The following is a 27,198-nucleotide window of genomic DNA, read 5'->3' on the forward strand; positions in this document are numbered from 1 at the left end:
ATGCATAAAAGCTGGGCAAGTAGTTATATCATGATCTCTGGGCTGCCGATATTGCTAAGGAAGATAAATATTATAACATGATTCAAAGCTTTTTATCAGCAGGTTCCTATTCCAATGCATTAGGGAGATTATAGCGAAAAACCTAACAGCAAAATACTTTGGAACAAATAGACAAAGATGAACTTCTTCTCGTGTATTTCTCAAGCCTGCAAAAACCAAAGCTTCGAACTGGCTTTCATAATAGCCATGAAGGAGGATCTATCCACCCAAGAAGTACATGTCAAATAATGTTTCAGTAATCATTTGTCATGCCTTCTCAGACTGCAGATTCTCCCACAGGGAATCACCAACAATTCCCCTCATCCCAATACTAATCGACTCTGATTACATGCACCTGTGCATTTTATTGCATATTGCCTGTGACTAATTAAACCCTCCAGATACTTGCCTTGTTCCAAAGTCTCCTTTCTCATTTTTAAGATTTAGTATGACTTTTGGTTTTCTCCTACTTTATTTCTCATTTTTGACTTTGGATTGTCCCCCATTCTTTGTTTGCACCCAATGATGTAGCGAGATATTCTAGGGCCACAGACAAAATGTCACCTTGAGTTTTATGCATAATTTGCTGCATTCAAGGGCCCCTGTAAAGTGCTGGGCCCCCTGAATCTGCCAGGGTGTGCATGGCACTACTGCGCCCTGCTTTACACCTGATCTGAGCCAGGCTGAACTTACCCTGACACTGGACTGCGATTTAGCTTTTGAAATGAAACCCAACAGATGGATCCTAACTTGTGAATTTCTTGTGTCTGTAACATTGTCATAATTGAATTTTCGATAATGTTGCTTTTTTTAAAAAAAAAAATACACAAGAGTTTCCACAGGACCTCACAAAATGCTATGTCTTAGTTGATGTAATTTAATAATACTAGTTATTAGTCTTGCAACATGTATTATGCTACTGATTAACCTCAAACTTACAAAAAAAGCTGTTGAAACGGTTCTGAGGCTGTGAAATACAGGCCACACTGTACTGATGGTACAACGCAGACAACACTCTGGCAGTGACCCAGTCTGTTTCATCAGGAAGCAATTTCATTAGCTGATGTGTAAGAGCTCAATGAGCTCTCAATTACACCAGGAAATTACATTAAATTACATACGCTACAGAACACTGTACGCACGCACAACCTGGCTGAGGAACAGTTTTTACAGCACATCCATCACACTTCTGAACTCTCAGCACTGATCTCGAACATTCTGAAGCAATAGCACACATGTGCAATTTCCATATTTATGTGCATTTAGTCCACTTGAATACTCTACCTCTGTGAACTTACTTACCAGCAACTTATTGTGTGTATATATATATATGCATGTAAATATATATATAGTACATAAATAGTATCTGTATATACTCTCCCATTCTATTTATGCCTCAGAATATATTTAATTGTAAATATGCTGTGCATCTGCTGATGTGTACTTATAATGACAATAAAGCATCCATCCATCCATCCATCCATCCATCCATCCATCTAATCACCAGGACATATCTTGCTAAAATACACTCCTTGAAGGCTCACCCCCAGGCCTGCTCTCACCTGTATGAAGAGCAAAGCGAAAAAGGAGAATTTCCCCACATGAAAATTTAAAGTTAAAAATACAAACCAATCACATTTTTTTCACATTTTCTTTTATTCTCACTTGTTCAAAGAATGCTATCTCTAGCTCTCGTCTCTCTTACACAGTAACTCCCTTACATAAGCCTGCAGCTTGTCTGTAGAAAAGTATAAAATGCACACTGTGTGTCTGCAAGGCTTGTACTTCCCATGCATCCATAGAATGTGGAGAGACTCTGTAGCAGATGGTCTCCTCCAGTGAATATTAGATTAATGGGAAAAAACAAACTGCTGCTGTAATTAACCAAGGAATCATAAACACGGCGCTCAGTTAAATTCATATACTGAATATACAAATGATACAGTATATTTGTTTAAAGTACATTTCAGTTATTTAAAATGTTAGAGTATTTTCAGGAGGCTGCCCATACTTCATTCTGTGTTTTAATATTTCCACCGATTGCCCAGGTCACAGAGCTCTTGAGTTATTATTGATGTAGCTAATGGAGCTAAAGGGAAGCTTAGAAGCACATGATGATTTTATGCATCTATTTGTGCATTATGGGTACTTCAGAGACCCTGCAAGGCCTAACTGCATGTTTTTAGACTATGTGATGAAATCTGAATACTCAGAGAAAACCTGTACAACAGGAGAGGACATGCAAACTCCACACATTCAAAGCAGAGCCAAAATTAAAACCCACAACAATGAAGGTCTGAGGGAACAGTGCAACCCACTGAGTGAATATTCTGCTCCAGCTGGCAAACCTACTGCCTGTAAATGTCTGAAGAGAAAGATGCACTGACACTATAACGTCTTTCCTCAGTAGTGCGGGAAATCTTATGAGGGACCAAACACGCTGCTTTGAAAATCCCGTTGGGATATGCTTGTGCCTTTGTAAATAAAGCAGCACAATATTTTAACTGCTTGTAGCTGATATCGTTGTTGCACTTTGTACAGCAGACACTGTGCCTCTTTTAAACAAAGAATGCTATTATTTTCTAGTGGACACTAGAGAGCACCATTGGAGAACACATGCTAGGATGTGTGAGCCTTCCAATGCATAATGTGATGTCACAGTAGGTGTTAACATGCAGATTCCATGACAGAAAAATGAGTTTCCTGATCCCCTTATGTTAATACAAGAGCAAAATAACCGATTAAAATCTGTACTCCACTATGCTTGTATATCAGCATGTATATTACAGTATAATCAAAATTCGCAATGAACCGCACAAGGACATTTTCCTTAATTGTGATTAAGCCAGGGAGGGCTATACTTTTTCAAAATTTTCTTGTAACTTAAAAATATAATAATAATAAAAAAAAAATGTTTAGAAAAACTCACCTTTACTGTAGCCTTGCATTAGCACAGAAGTCTACAAATCATTTTCCTCGATTACGCCTGTTTGCAGGTACATATGTATGTATACAGCTCCTTCAAGACCCATCTCAATCTACGGCCACACTGTAAAGTGACATCACCCTATTTACAACGAAATGGTAATTTTTTTATTGGTTTTAGTTAACTGAAAAGGGACTGCAAGTAGACTTATACAGTATTTTCTGCGTTAATGTAGGAAAAAATACACAGATCGGTTCATTTGTATTACATTTAGTATATGCTACTAATAATATGTTTAATAGAAATTTAAGTGTAATAACGAAATGTATTTATTCATTAATTCAATTAATAATTAAGTGTAACCTTGTTTTGAGCATATAGTAAAATCAGTTAAGCCCAACTGAGCTACTTCAGACAGGGCAATCGGGTTTGAGTCAACGTTCAACATAAAAAATACATAAAAATAGTAGTTAACCTCATTCCGCTAAAGTTTTTATTCTACACGTACTGATTGTTTCATGGCGTGAAATATGCTGTATCCCCCTCTTCGGCTACATTGCTAAATAAATCCATATGTGTTGTACTCATTTACCCCTTTCCTTCGAAAACACTCGTTTAAACACTAGAAGGGGATCGAGGGCTTCCCCAAATTCTGCACGTGCAACAGAGGACCCCGTTTCCATGCCGACAAGGCAAAACAAAATAAGTCTACTTACGAAGTTACGTTGATTGACTTCAGACAGTTAACGAAAGAAAACAAATAAGAAAGTCCATCTCATCTGAAATAATGTCTCATAGGTATGTATACATATGAACAATATGTACAAGTAAGCTTTCGTGAATGCTTAAGTTGGGTGAGTTTGTATTTATTATTGCCAGGTAGGGTAGCGAGCTTAGGCGGGGGCTAGATGACCTGCTCGTGGTGTAATCTCCAGTTAATATGCCTGTCGGTAGCTAACGCGTTTGAACGTTTATACAAACCTCATAACAAGGTGAAACCACTGGCTCCATACTGACGACTCATTTTTATGCAGTCCCCGCTTCTTTTGTATATTTCTTGCAGGCAACTGCATCATATACCTAAAGGGTTTCTCTTTTTTAATGTGATTTGCCAGCGAAGGTCGAGTTTTTATGTTGTAAAATGCACAGACGTGTTTTTCATATTGTACCTTTTTATATTGACCTGCTTATATTTTTCAGGAATTTATTTTGGTGACACTTCACAATAAGGCTACCCATATAAAGTTTATGAATGGTTTATAATCTGGTTATTAATTAGTTTGTAACTTTGTAAATTATTAATAGACAAATTTAAACAAGTTATAACACAATTTTCTTTTTATTGAGTTACTACGATTTACAAATGGCAAAAGGGAGCCTTATTGTAAAGTGGTACCGAAACTGTTATTTAAATGGTTAACATAAACAATTAAACCTGTATATTTAAATCACATAAAAAAGACACTTAACGTTGTATTCTTAAGTTGTAAGGTAAAAGATCAGGCTGAAAGCAAACTATGTCTTTCAAAAGTGACAAATGATCGAATGATCTTGTTGGAGATACACTCATAATGGAACTTTGCCTCCTTTTCTAGTACCTACAATAAGATTTGGGCTGATGCCCAAATGGAACTGAGAAGCTTACTGACTCATGAACTTCCTGCCACACCACTCCGCCCGGAGAAAGACAGGGTGATGTTCTTTCAGCGCCTAGCAGTGCTTTATGTGCGTTACATTCAGATTTTTCGGCATCTGGAGGAAGCCTATGATCAGATCGTTCACCCCCAAAAGAGGCAAATAATTCGACAGCTGCTTGATGGTGTAATGGGTCGTGTATTGGAGCTCAAACACGAGATGGTGGAGAAAGAGTTTTCTGAGTACCATTACATGGATGATGTTATCCAAGACTTGAAACTCACACCGGTAAGATTGAGGAAATTCCAACGACCAGATCTGGATGAAAGTGAATGGTTTAAAGATAAAGCTCATAAAATATTTGCATTTCATTCAAGGAGGACCTTGAAATACCCATCCCGAGATACTTTATCAGGGAAAACAGAAATGTCCTACAGGAGAGAAATCAGATGCTATACTCCATTCTCAAATCAATTGGTGTGGAAGAACAACCAAAAGTGAGTTGTAATTTATACTCTATTTATTTTAAAAGATACAGCAGTAAATAGTTGAAAAGTTGTAGTCTGATTCACCATTAGCTAGAGTCAGTATCCATAACTTTGGCAACCTTATGCTTAACACCACAAAAAGGAAAAATATAGGAATAATTCTACATTACAGCAATTAGAGTACTTGAATTCCCAACCCTGGAGGTGAGAGGCAGAGAAACTACTGAACCACCACTAAATTTTTTTTAATGACTCTTTCATTATCTTCTCTTATACAGCCTGTGGGAGTAAAATCTTTGAATTTCGAAGAGGCCATCAAGATGATTCAGGTATCAGAGAGGGCACGGCAGGGCCGATTACGTGCTAGATTTATGAAAGAGATCCGTCAGGACGAAGACAGGCAGAGGAGAGCCAAGGATAGGAACAAGGAATCAACCACCCTTGATGAAGCTGCTGTCTGCATTCAGAAGGTGGGTCAAATCTGCACTAAATCATCAGGACACTGTTGTTTCACTGCATATATTAATGCAGGTACAAAACTTTCTGAGCAGTTTTTAGCAGATGCTAAAATTAATAATGAACTAGAAGTAATGTTGATGCTTTACTGAATTAAGTGTGTTTGCTATTTACACAAGTACATAGGAATTCTTTAGTTTTTGCATATCTCATTTTGCTCTCCTTAGAGATGCAAACAGGGGTGAGAACGCAGTTTGGGTCAGAGGTCAGGGTCAGCCATTTAACTGGGGCCTCTGGAGCATCTTTGGAGGGGCTCAGTGGTAAAGTGACTAATCTGTTGACAGTTCAGTTCAAAATGGTGGCCTTTTAATTACAGGAATAGAGGCATTACCTGCTGCCACCCCCCTAAATTAGTTACACTGTGCTGGATCCGCTTTGATTTTTCTTTTATTTAGGTATGGAGAGGTTTTCTGCAGAGAAAGAAAATAAAACAAGAAAGAGAGGATGAGTTAATCTTCCTGGGGATGGTGAGTTAAAAAAAGGATACTGAATCTAAAGCATAAAAACATTTTATGACATGTAATAAATAATCAGTAGTGAATTGTTGTCCCATTAAAAACCAAATTCCCATGAGGTATTATTTAATAAAAATATCAATTATTTCATAGAAATGAAATTAATTAATTTTAATCTTCTATAGCTGTACAGTTTTTGGTTGTGTCAATGCATTTCATACTGCATTCAGGCAAAATTAAGAAAACTCCTCTTTTAATTAATATGCAGACTAAAATCTGTGAGTGCAGCGTGCTAACTCACTTGCCTTGAACCTTGAGGGTCCTTTACATGCATCACGGCTTAAGGCTCAAGGCTTCTGCCATCTTACGTGCGTCCTTATGCTTTTATACTAAACTCAGCAGTCAATCAAATTGCATCACATAAAATTATTACCTGTTAAGGTTACTAATTCTTCAATCATCCATCCATCTATCCATCCTCTACCACTTGTTCGGGTCGGGTCGCAGGGGCATCAGTCTAAGCAGGGAAACCCAGACTTCCCTCTCACCGGCTACTTCGTCCAGTTCCGCCGGGGAATCCCGAGGTGTTCCCAGACCAGTCGAGAGACACAGTCTTTCCAGCGTGTCCTGTGTCTTCCCTGGGGTCTCCTCCTAGTGGGACATGCCCAATACACCTCACCAGGGAGGCGTCCAGGAGGCATCCTGAGCAGATTCCTGAGCCACCTCATCTGGCTCCTCTCGATGTGGAGGAGCAGCGGCTCTACTCTCTCCTGAGTTTCTCCTGAATGACTTTGCTTCTCACCCCATCTTTAAGGTAGAGCCCAGCCACAATGTAGAGGAAACTCATTTCGGCCACTTGTATTCGCAATCTCGTTGCTTCGGTCTCGTTGTTTCGGTTATGAGCCTACAGCTCATAACCATAGGTGAGGGTAGTAAAGTAGATCGACTGGTAAATCGAGAGCTTTGGCTTTTGGCTCAACTCCTTCACCATGACAGACCGATGCAGCACCTGCATCACTGCTAACGCTGCACTGATCCGCCTGTCAATCTCCCGTTCCATCCTTCCTTCACTCATGAACAAGACCCCAAGATACTTTTACTCCTCCACTTGGGGGAGGACTCCCTCCCTGACCCGGAGAGAGCACTCCACCCTTTTCCAGCTGAGGACCATAGTCTTGGATTTGGAGGTGCTGATTCTCATCCTAGTCGTTTCACACTCAGCTGCAAACTGCCCCAGTGAGAGCCGAAGCTCATGGTCTGATGAAGCCAAGAGAACCACATCATCTGCAAGAAGCAAAGACCTAATCCTGAGGTCACCAAACCAGACACTCTCAATGACCTGGCTGCGCCTATGAATTCTGTCCATAAAAGTTATGAACAGAATCAGTGACAAAGGGCAGCCCTGGTGGAGTCCAACCCTCACGAGAAAAGAGTCTGACTTACTGCCAACAATACGGACCAAGCTCTGACACCAGTCATACAGGGACCAAACAGCCCTGTTTGAACCTCCCGGAGTAGTCCCCACAGGACTCCTTGGGCGACACAGCCAAATGCCTTCTCCAAGTCCACACCGAACATGTAAACTGGTTGGGCAAACTCCCATGCACTCTGTAGAACACTGCTGAGAGTATAGAGCTGATCCACTGTTCCAGGGCCGGGGTGAAAACCACACTGCTCCTCCTGAATCTGAGGTTCGACAATCCAACAGACCCTCCTCTCCAGGACCCCGAACAGACCTTACTAGGGAGGCTGAGGAGTGTGATCCCCTTATAGTTTGAGCACACCCTCCAGTTCCCTTTCTTAAAGAGGGGGACCGCCACTTTGGTCTGCCAGTCCAGATGCACTGCCCCCGATGTCCACACGATGCTGCAGATGAGTGTCAACCAGGACAGCCACATAGCATCCAGAGCCTTGAGGAACTCCGGGCGGATCTCATTCACCCCCGGGGCCCAGCCACCGAGGAGCTTTTTAACCACCTCAGTGACCTTCACCCCAGAGATAAGAGAGTCCATATCCAAGTCCACAGACTCTGCTTCTTCGTTGGAAGGCATATCGGTGGGATTGAGGAGGTCTTTGAAGTATTCCCTCCACCAACCCAAAACGTCCCAAGCTGAGGTCAGCAGCGCCTCATCCTCACCATAAACAATGTTGATGCTGCACCGCTTTCCCGCCCTGAGCTGCCAGATGGTGCACCAGAATCTTTTCGAAGTCGAAGCAGTCATTCTCTATGGCCTCGCCAAACTCCTCCCACACCTGAGTTTTTGCATCAGTGACCTCCAAAGCCGCATTCTGCATGGCTCCCCGGTACTTGTCAGCTGCCTCTGGAGTCCCACAGGCTAAAAAGGCCTGACAGGACTCCTTCTTCAGCTTGACGGCATACCTCACTGCCGGTGTCCACCAATGGGTTCGGAGATTGCCACCGCGACAGGCACCGACCACCTTACGGCCACAGCTCCGGTTAGCCGCCTCCACAATGGAGGCGCGGAACATGGCCCATTTGGATTCAATGTCCCCTGTTTCCCCCGGGACATGGGCGAAGCTTTGCCGGAGGTGAGAGTTGAAGCTCGTCCTGACAGGGGATTCCACCAGACATTCCCAGCAGACCCTCACTACAGTATATACAGTACTTGGGCCTGCCAGGCCTGACTGGCTTCCTCCCACACCAGCGGAGCTAACCCACCACCAGGTGGTGATAAGTTGACTGCTCTGTCCCTCTCTTCACCCGAGTGTCCAATACATATAGCCACAAGTCTGACGACACGACCACAAAGTCGATCATCAAACTGTGGCCAAGGATGTCCTGGTGCCAAGTGCACATATGGACACCCTTATGCTGGAACATGGTGTTCATTATAGACAATCCGTGATGAGTACAGAAGTCCAATAGCAGAACACTGCTCGGGTTTAGATTGGGGGGCCGTTTCTCCCAATCATGCTACTCCTGGTCTCACTGTCATTGCCCACGTGAGAATTCCCCCAGCAGAACAAGAGAGTCCCAGGGGGAGTGCTCTCCAATACCCCTTCCAAGGACTTCAAAAAGGGTGGGTATTCTGAACTGCTGTTCGGCACATAAGTGCAAACAACAGTCAAGACCCATCCCCCCACCCGAAAGCGAAAGGAGGCTACCCTCTCGTCCACCACGGTAAACTCCAATGTACAGGCACCCAGCCAGAGGAAAATAAGTATGCCCACCCTTCTCTGTGCCTCCCCCCGCGAGCAACTCCAGATTGGAAGAGAGTCGAACCCCCTTCAAGGAGACTGGTTCCACAGCCTAACCTCACAACCTCATGTACCAGCTCAGGCTTCTTCCCCACCAGAGAGGTGACATTCCATGTTCCTAGAGCTAGCTTCTGTAGCTGAGGATCGGACCGCCAAGGTCCCTGCCTTCGGCCACTGCCCAACTCACACAGCACCCGACCCCTTTGGCTCCTCCTACAGGAGGTGAGCCCATTCGTAACAAATGCAAAGTTATACAAATATTCAGATGTTAGAAATATAACTCAAAATTCTGTTACAAATGCTAATAAAATATTAAATCCAAATATTCAAATGTACATATTCAGTTACAGCATAAAAATGTAACATATCCCGTCCCCTAATTGATTATGCCTTAGCATATCAATTACCAACTTAAACTCAAGCTTAGAGCCATTAACATTTTACTATCTACCACATTCCTCAAACTATTAATAAAATTTTTCCAAACCTCTCTTTTATTCAGAATGTTCTTCCTTTTTTTAAATGTAAGTCTTTACAGCTTACATAATTTACAGTCTGTATAGGTGAGTCTTTGTCTTCTTTCAGTCATCTCCCCATAACAAATACAATTTAGTAATGGGTCTTTGTATGGTGCATGTCTTCGTCCAGACTTTGGCGCTTCTGACTACCCCTTTGTAGTCTGGCATGACTTAGGTGATTCTGCCCAAGATCCAGGAATTCCTTGGTAGGGATGAATCAGCTAAAAGGACAAAGTGTTCAACTTTGAAACTTCTCTTCCGCCCAAGCTATTTCTGCTGCTCTTACAAAAGAGGTACATTTTCCTGGGACCACCTTCTCCAGAACAGATCCGCCATATAGTGGATTTGTCTCCAGTGACGTTGAGCTTAGATTTCATCTTTAACAAACATGCCAAGTGGCATGCTGGGCTGTGTCTTCAGTACGAGCAGATGATTCGGTCTCAGCAGCTCAAGATCACTGGGATCATCCGTGCACTACACTCCTTTCTGCATCATGACTTCAGTGATATGGGACTGGTCCAGTTCTTTTAATGCTTGTCTCAGCTCTCTCTCTGTGCCAACCAGATTTGTGCCATTATCAGAACGAATGACTGAAGCTTGTCCTCGTCTGGCTTGGTAGCGGCATAGGGAGTTAATACACAAGTCTGTGTCAAGGGAATGGGCAACTTCTACATGCCTTGCTCTGACTGTCAGGCATATGAAGAGCACACCATAATGCTTGACTTTGACATGTCCTCTTCTAATCTAGAAAGGGCCAAAATAATCCATGCCTGTGTTTGTAAAAGGCGGTTTATCAGGAAGCAGGCGGTCTTGTGGCAAGTCTGCCATTTTTTGTCCTCTGGCTTTTGCATGCGGTCTTCTGAAGAGGTTGCACTCTGAGATCATGGTTCTCGCTGTTGCATTGATGGAGAATAAGGTGTGCTATCCAGTGTTGTTTATGCAAAAGGGCAGGATGCTTAGCCTCCTCAGGCATCGCCAATCTGTTCAGACGTCCCCCTACTCTCAACACACCATTTTGTAAGTATGGATTCAATTTGAAAATTGAACTCTTTCTTCTCACATGAGTGTTTCCCTGCTGCATAACTTATGTCTTCAGCATAGGTATCATGCCCGGCCCGTCCGCTCCTCGTGTGTGCCATGCCCCCTACTTACCCACGTGTATTTTCCCGATCGTGCCCAGCTGTGTCTGATTATTTTCTACCAGTCTTGTCCTTTTAAGTCCACGTCTTGCCTAATGCCTTTCTCTGTCATTGATGTTACCCGGTGTTTGTCCGTGCCTGTTTCAATTAAACCCTCGTTTGCCCCGATTCCTGCCTGCCCGCCTGTTTTTGGATCGCTCGTGCTTCCTGAGCGATCTTCCGTTCTGCACGCCCGTGACAATAGGTTAGTCCATCCATCCATTTTCCAAACCGCTTATCCTACTGGGTCATGTGGGGGCCGGAGCCTATCCCGGAAGCTATGGGCACGAGGCACGGAACAACCCAGGATGGGGGGCCAGCCCATCACAGGGCACACTCACACACCATCCACTCACGCATGCACTCCTACGGGCAATTCAGTAACTCCAATTAGCCTCAGCATGTCTTTGGACTGTGAGGGGAAACCGGAGTACCCGGAGGAAACCCCACAATGACATGGGGAGAACATGCAAATTCCACACACATGTAACCCACAGAACCCAGGTCCCAGAGGTGTGAGGCAACAGTGCTAACCACTGCACCACAACTTTGGACAGATTTTCAATGGTAAGCATTTTCTTTTTCAGATTCTTCTTGCACATAAGCATTTGTTGTTTAACCATAGATTTCCATTTTTATGGGTCATTTTTAGACTGTTGTACAGTTTTCTCAAACTCTCTTCTCTTTCCACTCGGGTAATGCAATGTTTCTTTTAGTGCGAAAACTAAGCGGTTGCTTTCTTCAGTTTGTACCCAATGGAGCAATACACCATAAGTTGGTTCACTTGATCTGTGTTGTCTACCATTGAACTTGTGCACGACATAGCAGCTGATGTCTCCTCATCACATTCCGTCAGGCAAGCAGACCGTTCAGGTTATCTTGGCCACTCACACTCATTCATCAAGAAATTAGGCCCGTGAAACCAGCTATAACTTGACATAAAGGGTTCAGAGGTGTTGACATACTTCCATTGAGCAGGTGAGGTAGCTTCTCTTATGAAAGAAACATGGTTTGCCACAAACGTTTTCAAACAAAAGGCATCATTTCCAATGTGCTTTAGTACTGTCGTACTACCTGTCCAGAGGATTGAATCCCTCATAGGAACTTGAAGCTCTTCTTTCAGCATCCGATCAACCTTGACTGCAACCATTGCATCTATCAACTCCATTCTGGAAATCATAACCTGTTTAAGAGGAGCAATTCAGGATTTTCCCATCACAAAGCAAACATGTTTTTCTACTTGCTTATTCGTAAACATGAGATACGACACAATGCTATACACAGCTTGACTTGCATCTGAGAAATTATGGATTTGTGTAGCCTTTGTGGGCCCGAATGAGACTGACTTGAAACATCGGCATACACTGAGTTCTGACAGCTTGTCAAGGTCTGATGTCAACCACTTTTTCCATGTCCAGCATGGCTTCTCCGGAATTTATTCATCCTAGCCTTTTTTCTCTTTACAGAGATCCATCAGAATGAGCTTAACCTGCAGCACCCCCCAGGAGGAGTAGGGGAAGTAAAATGTACAATTAGTCAAAGTAGGGGAGGCTATAGGCAGTGCTAACAGCTAGGTGAGTGCAATATGAAGTGCAATGTGCAAGATCCGGCAGATATGGCTATGGCAGCATAAGTAGGAGAGAGAGGCAAGTGGGAATGCAGGCATGGGGAGTCCCTGAAATGTCAGCACTCCAATTCCACAAGGTATTGTGAAGCTAGAGTGACAGCACTGACAGTCCAGTTTATCCAAAACCAATGGCACCGATCCCCACCCAGCTCTACACCTCACACTATAGGTCTGACTGGGAGTGAGGAGTTAGCTAGAGCTACAACTAGTGTCCCTATACGCTAAATTAAACAGGTGTGTTTTTAGTCTAGACTTGAATATTGAGAGTGAACCTGAAACCCGCACATCCGGTGGAAGACCATTCCACAGCTGAGGAGCTCTATAGGAGAAAGCTCTGCAGCCTGCCATAGCTCTTTCTACCCTAGGCACTAACAGATATCCCATGGCTTGAGAACGAAGCAAGCATGGAGGGTTGTATGTGGTCAGCAGATCACTTAGGTATTCTGGTGCAAGGCCATTCAGTGATTTATAGAATAGCTGTATTTTATAGTCAATTCAAGACTTAACTGGCAGCCAATGAAGGGAGAATAAGACCGGTGTAATACAATCAAATTTTTTAGTGTTTGTTAGAACTCTGGCTGCAGCATTCTGTACCAACTGAACTTCATGCAAGGATCCAGACGGGCAACCAGATAGGAGGGCATTACTGTAATCCAGTCTGGAACTTACAAAGGCATGTATTAATTTTTCTGCATCATGAAGTGAGAGCATCTTACAAAGCTTGGCTATGTTCCGTAGATGATAAAATGCAGTTCTAGTAATACTTCTGACGTGAGCATCAAAACATATATCTGAATCAACAAGAAAGCCAAGATTTCTAACCGCCGTGTTAGGTTGTGTAGGAAGGCTACCAACATTGAGGTGGTGAAACTTATTCCTTGCAGCTTTGGGACCAATTACCAGAACTTCTGTTTTTTCTGTGTTTAACATACAGAAATTTCTACAAGGCTAGTAAAGGATTTACAGGAGAAATATATATATATATTCAACTTGCTTTAATCTTGTCCATCTTAACCACACACCATCAGATCTGTTAGGACTTAACTGCTCAATTTCGGCTCTTTTGCCATGATATAAAGGAACTTTGTCTTTCGGATGCTCAACTTCTTCACCAAGTCTTCAGTGCAGAAGGTTGCTGTGCTTCAAGATCCAGGAATGTATAATTTTTGATGATCTTTGTGCCTTCCTTGTTTTATCTGCACAGGTACAATGGGAAGTATACGTGCAATAGGCCCCAGTATGCTCACCTCTCCCACACCCTGCCGACATGAGCGCATTTGTTACTTCGGCTGTGCCCTAGGAGCTATCATCTGCATTGTTGGTATCTTCCTTTACCATGTATAGGATAGCAGGATGCTTAAGGGAACAGTCTGGGCATGAGGCCTTTTTCCTTACAGTCATTAGACAGATGACCAGTAATAAGGCACCTGAAGCAAAGCCCATGTGACTTTAAGAACTCAATTTTTTCTTTAAAAGGCTGATCTTTGATCCTATTACACACATACAGTGTGTGGTTCTTCTTACAGTACAAACAGTAACTTTGTAAAGCACTGGCTGACTTAACTGCCAGAGGTTTCTTTTCTGGTTTGCCTTTATGGCATCCTTATCAGTAGCAGACACACAAACAGCGAAGCTGATCCTATTGTACTCATCTACTGCTGAACTGGCCTTCGTCTTTGAGCTTCCCTGGCTACCTGAGGTCGCATCCAGGATATGTCTAAACAGTGGGTCATTGACAGAATTAGCTTGATGGTAAACAAAGTCCACCAGATCAGGAAATCTGGCTAGTTTTCTTCTTTTTTCTTGAATGTCATATGCAAAACTTCATTTCTCTTTCAGCCCGAATGCAAGTTTGGATAAGATGCACTTCATGTTGGTAGGATTGTTCATCTTGTCTATGTAGCCCACATCATTCTGGCTGTCAGGTTTGCTATCAATGGCGTGCTTGAAAGTTCTTATGAAAGATCTATATGTAAGAGGATCTCCGGTGAACACTGGAATGTCTCTGTGAGGCAGTTGAGACAGACTTTCTTTGATGAGCATCTCAGTGACCACATTTTGACGCTGCAACACTTCATACAGGATATCGGTAGAATCAGACTGCTGAACATTTTCTGTCACAGGTCTTAATGAAGATTTTCTTCCAAGTAAAGAAACTGCTGCAGCTGGCTTTGGATTGAAAACAGACAATGGCTTAGCAGCTCCACGATGCTCATAATCATCACTGTCACACTTTTCTTTTCTACCAGCCAAATACAAATGGGAATGGCTCTAAGAAACCATCCATTGACACATGAGCATCTTCAAACTCTTCATAAGCTTATTTGGCATTTGACGTGGCAAGCTTCGTTTCAACCTGCAAGTGTTCCTTTTTTGCTCTCAAGTAAACTTCTTCCTGCACAAGTTCTTCTTTCATTTTCATAGCCGCCACTCTTGCTAACAGTGCTTCATGTTCTTTAAGTTCAACTGTGCTAGTGCTAGATAGTTGAGATGCATGACTTGCAAAAGAGTTAGCTTTAGAGAGATTCTATTATGAGGTCTAACATCATCTTCCTCATCTTGAGAACCTTTTAACATTGGCAATCCATTTATTGGTTTCTTGTATGACTGCCTTTAATTCTGCATGTCTGCTTTCATATTTCCTAATAATATTCACTCAACAGCTCACATAATTCATCAAGACAGTCATACTCTCCAAAATATATTTCAAACTTCAGGAAAGCTTCTTTTACTATATCAGCATTGCGTTCATCTTGCTTCAATTCTATTCCATACCTTTCTTTGGTTAACTGTGCCAGCTTCCCCTTTCAGTATATTTTCTCCTCTACAGCTTTTCCATAGGCTTTGGCGCCCTCTTTTGGTCAAAAAACGCATCCACATGCTTTTCTGCAATTTCGGTTCAATCATAAATCTCCACACGTAAACTACGACAATTCCACCAATTCCTCACAGCTTCTAAACTCTTGTAATATATTAACAGCCACTTGTGAAAAGAGTTAATGGATGTTTAGGATCGTTTGGCATAAAACTCAATGGCTTTTTGAGATGGACATCCTGTGGATATTCGCTTTTACTTTCCTTCGTAAGTTAGCTGACTAGCTAGCGTCGCTATCAGGCTAATGCGTAAGATGGAATATCTGTCCTGGTTCGCGGAAAGCTTGGTTCAGACGACTCAAGGTATCTCTGAAAACCTTCAAGTTTTCTCAGACTTCGATGCCATTTTCAATTGGTTCCGTCTTTCTGAGCTAGCATAACTAGCTTGGGACGACTCTATTAACTTTCGGCTAGTCAATTGACTTTTTATGTGAGTGCAGCGCGCTAACTCACTAGCTTCAAACCTCGAAGTTCCTTTACAAGCGACACGTCTCAGAAAAATAAAGGTCTTGAATCCAGTCTTTTCTTTGATGTAAGTACCTTTACTATAAACTTAAAATTATACAAAACAAAAGATGAATTTCTAATTGCTACAAATGTACATGCAATGACCAAAAAGATGCTCAAGGGTTCTGCTGTCGTACGTGCGTCCTTACGCTTTTATACTAAATTCGGCAGCCAATCAAATTGCATCACAAAACAATTACGTGTTAATGTTACTAATTCTTAAATCGTAATAAATGCAAAGCTATACAAATATTCAAATGTTAGAAATATAACTCAAAATTCTGTTTCTGTTCAAATACTAATGAAATATTAAATTCAAATATTCAACTGTACATATATTCAGTTACAGCACAAAAATGGCAAAACAAAATCCTTTACTAAATGTATTTTTAGAAGTTCCCCAGATATCATAAATTCTAATTCCTTTGTGTATTTTTTAATAAAGGTTCTTCCTAACTCTCTCCCTCCATCCAGCCATCCATCCATCTGTCCTACTGTCTTCTAACCGCTTATCCTCTTGAGGGTTTCAGAGAGGTTCTAGAGCTTACAGCAGGCAGCGTCCGGCATAAGGCTGGGGTACTGGGATGCCAGTCTTACTGAGTTCAATTCTTGCATTATGCAGAGACACAGTGATTTGTCTCTAATTTGGTATCTTTTGCTATTAGTAAGAATTTCTGCAACCATCCATCCATCCATCCATCCATCCATCCATCCATTTTCCAAACCGCTTATCCCGGAGCCTATCCTGGAAGCAATGGGCACGAGGCAGGAAACAACCCAGGATGGGGGGCCAGCCCATCGCAGGGCACACTCACACACCATTCAGTCACGCATGCACTTCTATGGGCAATTTAGCAACTCCAATTAGCCTCAGCATGTTTTTGGACTGTGGAGGGAAACCGGAGTACCCGGAGGAAACCCCACGACGACATGCGGAGAACATGCAAACTCCACACACATGTGACCCAGGTGGAGACTCGAACCCGGATCTCAGAGGTGTGAGGCAACAGTGCTAACCACTGCACCACCATGCTGCCCCTTTCTGCAACCAAATACCACAAAATAAGAAAAGAAGACAAGAAATTCTAACTGTCAAATGATGCATTTGATGGCCATATTGGGTAATTATGATGGCTGTGCATCCTTATTTGTTATGTCCCTTCTTTTGTGAATCCACATAACATCCGCTTATATTGAAACTGGAATGTGTCACATCAGTCTAAGCCCACACTTCACTAACTTTGTTTATTTGTCTTTTTTTGTGCAAGAATTTTGGTCCTGACTACTTCCAGCTGAATCCTTCCATCCTGTCTGCACGAGAAAATCAGACCAGCAGACAGGAGAAACAAGATGAGTACGAGGAGGACTTTCAGAAGTCCATCATGTCCATCATTGAAAAGCTCAGAGATATGGAGGGGCCTGACATGAAGGAGAGCATGAAGGAACAAATCCGCCAGTGGTTCATCGAGTGCCAGTAAGCCATAATTCAAGCAGAAGGGCCAGCCTTATCATAAGGTGATGATCTGTTTTCAGTCAGTACGTGTCAAAGGAGGTGGTACTCTGGGGGCCAATCAGCTTTCATCTGGGGCCAGCGTCCCTGTGGCCCCGCCCCATACACATCCTTTCCAAGGATTTAAGGGATTTATTTGTCACATGCAAGGTAAACAGTACATTAACCTGCAGTGAAATGCAAGGTGGTCAACTGTGCCATAATAAATAATGAAAGCAAAAATAAACACAAATAAGGAAAGTTTTACTATAAAAACTATAAAAAAAACAGACCAGGGATGTGCAATACAGATCAAATAAAGTGAAAGGTGCATAAATAAGTAAATGTAAATTAGAATTCAATTAAGCATTAAGTAGTCGAATGACTTGAGGGTAGAAGCTCCTTCTGAGCCTTTCAATTTGCAGTTGCCAGTAAGGATACCAGTGTTTCCAGAGTTTGACAGGCTGTGATGGGCATAAATCTTTAATTACTTACCTCAGAATTTTTCCACCATTCTGACATACGTTGCTCTGGATAAGATCATCTGCTAAAAAATAAAAATTTAAAATGTTAATGCTACGTGATTGGTCGATTAGAGGTTTGCATGAGTGAGCAGGTGAACAGATGTTTATAATAAAGAGCCCGGTGAGCGTATGGTGCAATTATATGCATCTAAATAGAAATGTGCACGGTCCTAAATGCTGGATTTTCATGATCTGCCTGTGTGTGATTCATTTAGGAAAACAAATATTGAAAATATAACAATGTGAGGGGGGCGGCATGGTGGTGCAGTGGTTAGCACTGTTGCCTCACACCTCTGGGACCCGGGTTCGAATCTCCGCCTGGGTCACATGTGTGTGGAGTTTGCATGTTCTCCGCATGTCGTCGTGGGGTTTCCTCCGGGTACTCCGGTTTCCCTCCACAGTCCAAAAACATGCTGAGTTGCTAAATTGCCCATAGAAGTGCATGCGTGAGTGAATGGTGTGTGAGTGTGCCCTGCGATGGGCTGGCCCCCCATCCTGGGTTGTTCCCTGCCTCGTGCCCATTGCTTCCGGGATAGGCTCCGGACCTCCCGCGACCCAGTAGGATAAGCGGTTTGGAAAATGGATGGATGGATAACAATGTGAGGTTTGCAAAATGTGCATGTTTCAGTAACACTTTGCTTGAAACTGTCATCTACAGTATAATGCATTATAGATACCTTCATAATGCATTATAATGGTCGATATACAAATTAATAAAGCATTACAGCTTCTTCTGTTGACAGCCATGAGTCATTAGTGTTGATTATAATATTCCATAAGCTCCATTGAAGTCCTGATCGATAATGCACTGTCGTTACCTTTATACTGCATTATAATGGTCAGTATAAGAATTAAGGACGCCTTATACATGGGAGCTTCATAAAGCATTCAAAATGCATAATAAACATAATGTGTTATAATGTGTTATGACTTTTTATACATATTTATAGTCATGTTTATAATGCTTTATAAATTAATTATAATGCATTATAATGCATTATGAATCTGTTCATACAGTAGATTCTTATAGAAATAGCATTCATAGAAAGTGTGACCCATGTTTCCAAAGTGATGCCACAGGCACTTTCCCAGACTATCCAGAGGAAGAAGATGGAGGGTCTGCATTAATATTCGCTGAGAAAACTCCACAACAGGTAGGTTACATGTAAAAACTAGAAATTCTTATTTACACTCTGCTGCACATTTACCACTAGACCCTTGTTCCTCTTCATTTTTGACCATATATTCTCAAAGCAGACAAGCTCATCAGTTTTAAAATATCATTATTTGAAGGTTAATCCTAGCATGAATCAGTCTTAAATCTCCTTCACTTTCAAAAATGAGTATGTGTATATTTCAGTAAATTTTACATGACAATAAATAGTTTTCTGTTATCTCAACCAGTTAAGTATGTTTGAAGGAAAAAAATATTCAAATGATGGAGACAACTTTTTTTTCAGTTACTGGAGGAAATAGCTGCCAAGGAAGAAGAGGAAGCAAACAAGAAGCCCAAAGGAAAGGAAGAAAAAAAGGATAAAGGGAAGAAGGATAAAGGAGAAGAGGTACTGTAAGGTTTTGTAAGAAACTTATTTATCTCTCAAATTCATCTTTTGTCTGATTTCTTGACACCAGACTATAGACCTCTATGTGTCTCACCACAGACTTTAGAACTGGGTAAAACTGTGTTGTTTCAATAACTGGTAATTATTTTAAAGTTAGTTAAAGTTATTTTAATACCCAATGTGTTCAAATGCAGGAAGAAGAGGCAGGGCTGAAAATGATGCCATCAGCTTTCCTTTCAGACCTGGAAAGTAGATGTGGAACCTACCAGGGTAAGGAAAGTAGTGAGCAATACATACATAACCAACCAACCAACCAACCTGCCTGCCTGCCTTACCTACCTACCTACCTAACCTACCTACCTACCTACCAACCAACCTAACCTACCTAACTATCATCCATCCATCCAACTTCCAACTGTGTATTCTGGTTAACTACATGTGGAATCCCCATGTTACCAGCTGTGTCTAGTCTTGTTTAATCGATTCTCAACCCAGCGGTGTTCGCGTCTGAAGCTCAGGTAGGTGCCCGAAGCCGCCACCACTTCGCCCAAGTGTGTGCCTGAAGCCCGTACCTTTCCGGGTACGCATTTGGCATTGATAGGTACCAGGGCTCTTGGGGATGCCATCCCACGGATCCCCAAGTTCCTTAAAACGGCAGTTCCTGCTCCAACCCCCGTGGTTCCTGTCCTGGTGGTTCCTGCTCCTGTGCCCCCGGCTCCCGACCCTGAGGAGGTCCCTGATTCCCCGGTTCCTCATCCAGTGCTCCTGGCTCCCATCCCCACCGTTCCTCCCCCCCTCAGTAGAGATGGAAGAGAAACTCCACGTAGTGGGGCCCCTTGGGGATTTCCCTGATGACTGCCCCAATAAACCCCTCCGGTGGGTCATCCCGACCACCTCCCCAACATGGCAGATCCTAGCCGGGTCCCTGTCTCTTGGTCCCCCGGTGAGGAAGAGGACATCTGCGGCAGGGTCGGGTCCCACTCGCCCTGCCCCCCAGCTCACCTTCAGTCCCCCTTGCTTTGGCTCGGCGGTTGCCTGCGATTCCTCCAGCTCCTCCACAAAGGTCGTCTGCAATCACCCTTGCTCTGGCTCGACAGTCGCCTGCGCTGGCCTTGGCAGCTGCTGCTCCCTCCTTGCCTCCTCTGATGTCCCCTTCGCCTCCCTCACCTCCTCCAGCAGTCCCTCCGCCTTCCTCCTCAGCCCCTTCTGTGTCTCCTCCGGTTCCTGCCTCGCAGTTGCTGAGTATCCCTCCGACTATGGCCTCGCGGTCGCCAGTGGCCCCTGCATCTCCCACCTTCCACCCACTGGAGATCTCTCCGGCTAGCTGGTGCCCCCCGCCCTTTGCCTCCCTGCCCCCTGGTGTTGTTCCCCCTATAGGTGGTTTTCCGGTATTTGCTCCCCATCCCTCTGTTCCACATTTTCCTTCCTCCTGGTCCCTTCACTCCTCCTGTTGGTGTTCCCCTCCTTTAGTGTCCCCAGATCCTGTGTTTCCTTCTTTGGTGCCCCTGTGTCTGTGTTTCCTGTAGTGTGTCAGTTGTTGTCCTGGTCCCAGTTTGCAAGCCTTTGGGGGGGGGGGTTCTCTCACTTCCCGATCATGCCACTCCTCCTGCGTGCCACGCCCCCTTGTTGACCACGTGAGGAATCCCCATGTTACCTGCTGTGTCTAGTCTTGTTTAATTGAGTTTGTGTATTTAAATGCTTCCCTGTTTGTCTTTCCCTAGTCCTGTCATTGATGTTACGTTGAATAGCTGTCTCCCAATTATGTCCTTCTTTATTAAACCCCGTGATTACCCAACTTTTCAAGTCCTGCTCCTTTTTCCCCGGTCCGAGCTTCCCCATGGCGTAACACTCAGTTCGGCATCACAATCATTTTTTAAGACCAGCTATGAAAATGAAATTCTGCAGAAGCATTAAAAGGCCAACACTCACACGGACAAATATTATTTCAGAATTCCCAGAAGAGTTTCATTTTCATCATACTGGAACTAAAATAATATGAATGTAGCTGCAACTGATTCAAATGATTCAAGACGGTTTCATCAAACACTTCTTGGCAGCAGATACAATAATAACATACGAGAGGAAGTTGGAGGAAAAAAGTGGAAGGATGGAATAAAGAACTTGTCATGGACCCATCTGGGGGATCCCCTGTTGTGTCACTCCTTCCATGGCAGTCACACCCCCCCAACAGATTCCTGCTAAGAGAGTAAAGAGACCCTGTCTACTCAGAGAGAGACTGCGCGACCCACACCCTGGGATCTGCAGTAAATTCAGGTTGTGTAGCCACGTCTCTTTAGGATGTTACTATTTTAGTTCCAGAGGCACGTAGGATTTTTGCAAGAGTTTGAGAGTTTTGCTCCCTACATCTCTCAGAGTTTTCCGGATTTTTTTTTATCGTTATTTCTGTACCTTGATTCCATGTTTGTTTTTGCCCCTTTTCAGATTTCCTGTTTACTAATCTCCCGACCTTTGCCATTTTACCAACTCTGACTGCGTCCTACGATTTGGATGTTGTTTTGTCATAGATAATGTTGCATTTCAGAGAGATGACAGTATTAGTTTCTGTTTTGCACAGCTTGGTATTATAATACACTTTAATTTTAATATGAGCTAAATGCAGAAAGTGACATTTTGTTTGTATGTGTAACTATGGCTTTTGGAAAGCTGAGGAGTGCTCTGTAAAGTCCAGACATCCTAATTACATTTTTGTCTTTCTCATATATAAATTGCAGCTGTCTGGCAAAACCGCGATGAGTCAAAGAACTTTAATCAGAGGCATGAGGTTGAACTGATCAAAGAAGAAAAACGGAAAGAGCTCGAATATGAAATCCGATTACAGGTAAACCAACATACAATTAACGTTTGAGCACATATATTTATTATTTCTGCTGGGTCTCGGTGGGTACTACCGTTACCTCCAAAGGGTGGAGGCTTGAACCCCACCTCTGGTGTGTTTGTGGATGTTTGTTCTGCCTGTGTCACATGGGTTTCCTCTGGGTGCTCAAGTGTTCTCTTGCAGTCCAATGGCATGCATTTAGGCTAATTCTTTCCTTTAGATTGCCCATAATGTATGATGTTGCATATGTCTGTCTGCGGCCTGTGATGGACTGGCATCCCATCCAGGGGGAAACCCAGCCTTGCTGCCTGTGCTAGGTAGCAGCCCTCCTCAATGTCACCCTGACCTGGACAAGCATTTGGAAGATGGGTGGACAGATATTTACGGTCTTTTTTTAGGTAGATGAGCTCATGAGACAGGAGCTGGCTCACTGGAAGCTGGCTGTGGACAAAGACAAAGGAGGAAACGCCAAGGGAAATATGAAGGTAGCAGCATGTTCTTTTGATCAGTATTTCCCAGTCCGGTCCTTGGGAACCCACATACAGGAAGCTGGGAGGGAGCTTATATGAATGATTGTTATTAATGATATTTTAATTAACTTTCACCCTAGAAGAAAAAAGGACCAAAAAATGAAAAGAAAAAAAAGAAAGAGAAAGACTTGACTGCTGATAGGTGAGTTTATCTCTTCAGAAAGCCGCCAAAGTATTAAAAGTAGGTGGGAGAAGCTTTTAAATAAGGGACTGTATTTCAACAAAATAGCGCAGGGTAGCAGAGAAGGACATTAAGATCAGGTAACTTGTAATGTATTCTTCAAATTGTCGTGAAATAATGCCTTTTACATGCATTAAATAATCACCAGTTTACAAACTTTTAACATCACTGCATTTATTTACAGGGGTATCGAGTCACTTTTTCATGAACTGGTTGAACAGGGCTTGCTGAAACAATCTAAAGCTGTTAGACTCGAAGACTATATAGGTAATTTTGCATCATATATAGTTATTTTCGGGTGTTTTGTCAGTATATTTGTAATATTTACAGATTTTTTATGTCCCCTTAAGCTCACATATCTATTCAAATTGGTTCATGCATATATGACTTTACATATGATGGCATTTATCATTTTTATATTGTACACTAAAACAATAATTTATCAGCAAACAATATTAGTTTTAATAGTGCAAAGTACCATTATTCATAGTTGTACAAAATAAAAATAATGCTACCTTTGCAAACATATGTACTTATTTGCACATCTCATTCATATGCCACAAACTATAAAGCCCTGCTTTAGAGGAATAACTCTCACTGTCTTCTGTAATTAACACTCAGGTGAGTATAGCTACCTGGGTACTACGCTACGGCAGACGGACATCGAACCCATGCCCTCCCTGTCTGATGTGCGGCAGGTCATCGCTTTGAATGCTGTCTTGCCCTTAGGTAGGTTCATGCTTTTACCGTCTATGTTAATCAATGTGTATGATTTGTAGAGATTTTCACGTCCCACATGTAATCATTTTCCAAAACTGCTTGTTCATTTTGGGGTCATGGGGGGGCCTGAGTCCATTCCAGGATGCTCTGGGCACTGGGAAAGGAGCACCTTGGATAAGATGCCAGGCTATCGCAGTCACAATTGCAATGATGCACTACGGGCAATATAGAGACATCGCACTGCATCCAGGATTGGGCAATTGTGAATTCTACCTCTACTGTGTGTGTGTGGAGTTTGGCTGGTTCTCCCTATGGGGCAGTAGGTTTCCTCTGAGTACTCTGCTCATATAAAGACATACAGTTAGACTAATGGGCGTGTCTAACTTTCCCATGATGTGTTAGTGTTTCTTGCGATGCACTGACTTTCTGTGTATGGTGTACCCAGGCTTTGTGCCCTAAATATCCTTGGTGAGGCTCCAGGCTCCCCATGATCAGGATAAATAGTGGGTGGATGGATGGATGGATGGATGGATAGATAGACAGATAAATACACAGACATTAGGCATTGCATTTCTTTTTAGCGTGGCATCAAACTGTGGAAATCCATGTTGTTATAGCTGCATTGTGTGCTGTGTTATATCAGTTGTAGGAAACTAACATATCAATGTAAGACCGACACTCCTTACTTAACGATCTACCTGTCTAACGACCAGGCAGACTCACGACCAGCTCTAAACCGTTCGAGAACTTTGGTCGTGGAAATGGCAGCGTGGCGTTTCAGCGCTAAGCATTTCATGTCACATCACCCTTTGTCAGTCTCAGTCTCATTCCAGCAGTCGAGCAGTATTCACTACATTAGCATTCACAATCTCAAAAACGACATATTTTATCTATAAATACATCAGTACTGTCACGATCCGTACAGAACGGGTGATCGTTCAGGCAGGCGAGCGGGCAAGAAGCAGGCTAGGCAAGCTGAATACGGGAAAAACGGGGTTTATTCTGGATTGGGCAGGGCAGTACAGGACAGAAGCACGAACATCGACTAACATCAATGACGGACAAGGGATACAGGCAAGACTTGGACTTAGACAGAACTGATCAAAATAACTAGACACTGCTGGGTACGATCAGGGAAGCACACGTGGATAATCAGGGGGCGTGGCACACACGAGGATCGTACGAGCCGGGCATCACAAGTACAGCATGCTTTAAATATTAGTACAGGGCGGCTCCTCGCTTATCGGCCAATTTGCTTAATGACCTAGTTGTAGGAACAGAAGTTGGTTGTTAAGTGAGGAGTGTCTCTAATTGGATTTCTGCTTTGCTTTTTAATTCCAACCCTTGACGTTTCTCCACACTTCAGGGTGTCAGGTGGTCCATGAAAAAGCTCCTCTGGTGAAAGCTATACTACTAGCAGGTCCAGCTGGCGTTGGAAAGAAAATGTTGGTCAACGCCATCTGCCAAGAAACAGGGGCCAACCTCTTTGACCTCTCCCCTCTAAACCTTGTGGGGAAGTATCCAGGCAAGAATGGACTGCAAATGATGCTCCACATGGTTTTCAAGGTAATAAATAATAATAATAATAATAACCAAGCCACATTCTTCATATGAGGGTCCATCAAAACATGTTATCTTGAAAAAATGTTTGTCTCTGTTTTAGTCCTACCTCACTGAGGTTTCTTTGTTGATCGTAGGTGGCAAAGCAGTTGCAACCTTCAGTTATTTGGATTGGAGATGCTGAGAAGATGTTTTATAAGAAAGTACCCAGAGAGGAAAAGGAGGTACTGTAATGATCTTTTGGGCTGCACTTCAGAAAACACATTTATATAGATTCAGATTAACAAAATTATTATTGCAAAATAGATTAATTCAGCCTGGAGAAACACTCTTGAGTCTCAGGACTAAGGAACATTTTCAAGTGTATACACCGAGGATGACTGTTTATTATTCTCCTCTGTGCAGCTAGACCCAAGGCGTCTAAAGAAAGATCTGCCTAAGATGATGAAGTCTATCAAAGGTGGAGACCGTGTTCTTATTGTGGGTACAACACAAGACCCAGGGAGTGCAGACCTCAAATCGCTCTGCAAGGTGTACAGCAAGATCATCCTTATTCCACGACCAGATTATGCTTCAAGATATGGTGAGACAGTAGATTATTGTTTTGCTCCATTCATTAGATCCAAATAAGTTTCATATTTCAAATAACTGCATATGCATTATGAGAATGAATATAACACAATACAAACTGATTTGCTGCCAGATCTGTGTATCCTGTGTAATGGGCTTTAATTTTGTTTCTGGTAAAATCTTTCTTTTTATGCGTTATATGGCTGTTAAATATCTAAAGAAATTAATTTCATTTTCATTGTTTTTTTCTTTCCTTGAAAGTTAAAATGGGCAATCTTCCAGATACTGGCAAAAAAATATTTTCTGTGGGTCACAATGCACGTTTGCTACTGTTTTGTGTTGCTGAATTCATTGCAGTTATCGTGCCTCTAATTGTAAATGCTTAACTCTTAGTTATGTGGAGAGAGCTGATTAAGAAGGCTGGTGGTGAGGTGACTGACTCACTGGATCTGAGCTGTCTGGCCAAAATCTCAGACGGCTACACTCAGGGTCACATGGTGCAGGCGGTCCGGGCGATTCTGACGGAGCACCGCCTCCAGCAGCTGGCCAAAAGACCCCTAACCGCAGCGGAGTTTGTGGCCCCACTGGCTAAGACTGACCCCATCTTCCATGACGAGGAAGAGGCTCTAAAAGTAAAATACTTTACAAATAAAATGTATCACGCTAGCGTGCCCCGACTTCTGAAATCAGTAATGACTGGAATCTTATTCCCTGCAGCACTGGTACGCAAAAACTCCTCTGGGCAAGAAGCGGGCAAAGGCTGCCTCAGAAAAAGATGAAGAGGAGGCACCAGTTAAAAGTGGGAAAAAGTCAGGGAAGAACACCAAGAAGAAATAAAGAAAGAGATTAGGGAAGAAAATGTCTTCTTTTCATTATACCCTTGACTGTCATCAATGTGGTGAATATCGGTAAGAAAACAGCATAGTGCTCCGACATCGGTCTCTGCACGGCCGCTGTGATTGCAGGTCCTGAAGTTCACACCATCCACTGAGGCAGGGCAGACTGGATCCCACCAAGAAGATGTCTGTTAAGGATTTTGTATTTGTGTCCACCGTATTGCCACCAGTTTACCGCATATCTCCACAATATATTTGTTTATCAATAAATGTTTGTCTTGCTACGTCATATACAGTCTCCTCTCCATTGTGTTACTGCCTGACCCTAGATCAGGTCATAACAATAGATAAAAGGTAAGGACCAGCCCACGGCAAAAATTAACTAAGTGGCTGCTGGGTGCACATCCT

At 42.8% G+C, this 27,198-nt stretch overlaps 1 protein-coding gene across 1 annotated transcript; it reads left to right on the plus strand.

The window, feature by feature from the left end:
• Positions 1–3,646: 3,646 nt before the first annotated feature.
• Positions 3,647–27,079, plus strand: zgc:153738 (uncharacterized protein LOC558115 homolog). Its single transcript, XM_049016160.1, has 19 exons — positions 3,647–3,763; positions 4,561–4,888; positions 4,978–5,097; positions 5,367–5,558; positions 6,000–6,071; positions 17,251–17,456; positions 19,065–19,149; positions 19,456–19,557; positions 19,752–19,827; positions 22,290–22,396; positions 22,792–22,878; positions 23,004–23,065; positions 23,289–23,371; positions 23,726–23,833; positions 25,191–25,390; positions 25,522–25,608; positions 25,790–25,967; positions 26,348–26,586; positions 26,672–27,079. Exons 1-19 carry the CDS (start codon positions 3,753–3,755, stop codon positions 26,789–26,791), a joined length of 2,463 nt encoding a protein of 820 aa, XP_048872117.1. The 5' UTR covers positions 3,647–3,752; the 3' UTR covers positions 26,792–27,079.
• The last annotated feature ends 119 nt before the right edge of the window (positions 27,080–27,198 follow it).

The sequence above is a fragment of the Brienomyrus brachyistius genome, chromosome 1 (assembly GCF_023856365.1).
Source record: "Brienomyrus brachyistius isolate T26 chromosome 1, BBRACH_0.4, whole genome shotgun sequence".
Lineage (NCBI taxonomy): Eukaryota > Metazoa > Chordata > Actinopteri > Osteoglossiformes > Mormyridae > Brienomyrus > Brienomyrus brachyistius.

What these genes read in the sequence shown, in the direction of transcription:
- zgc:153738 (XM_049016160.1), top strand. An exon ending in TAGATGTGGAACCTACCAGG is followed by an intron (nt 19,828 to 22,289) that starts GTAAGGAAAGTA and finishes TATAAATTGCAG; the next exon opens with CTGTCTGGCAAAACCGCGAT. An exon ending in GAATGCTGTCTTGCCCTTAG is followed by an intron (nt 23,834 to 25,190) that starts GTAGGTTCATGC and finishes TCCACACTTCAG; the next exon opens with GGTGTCAGGTGGTCCATGAA.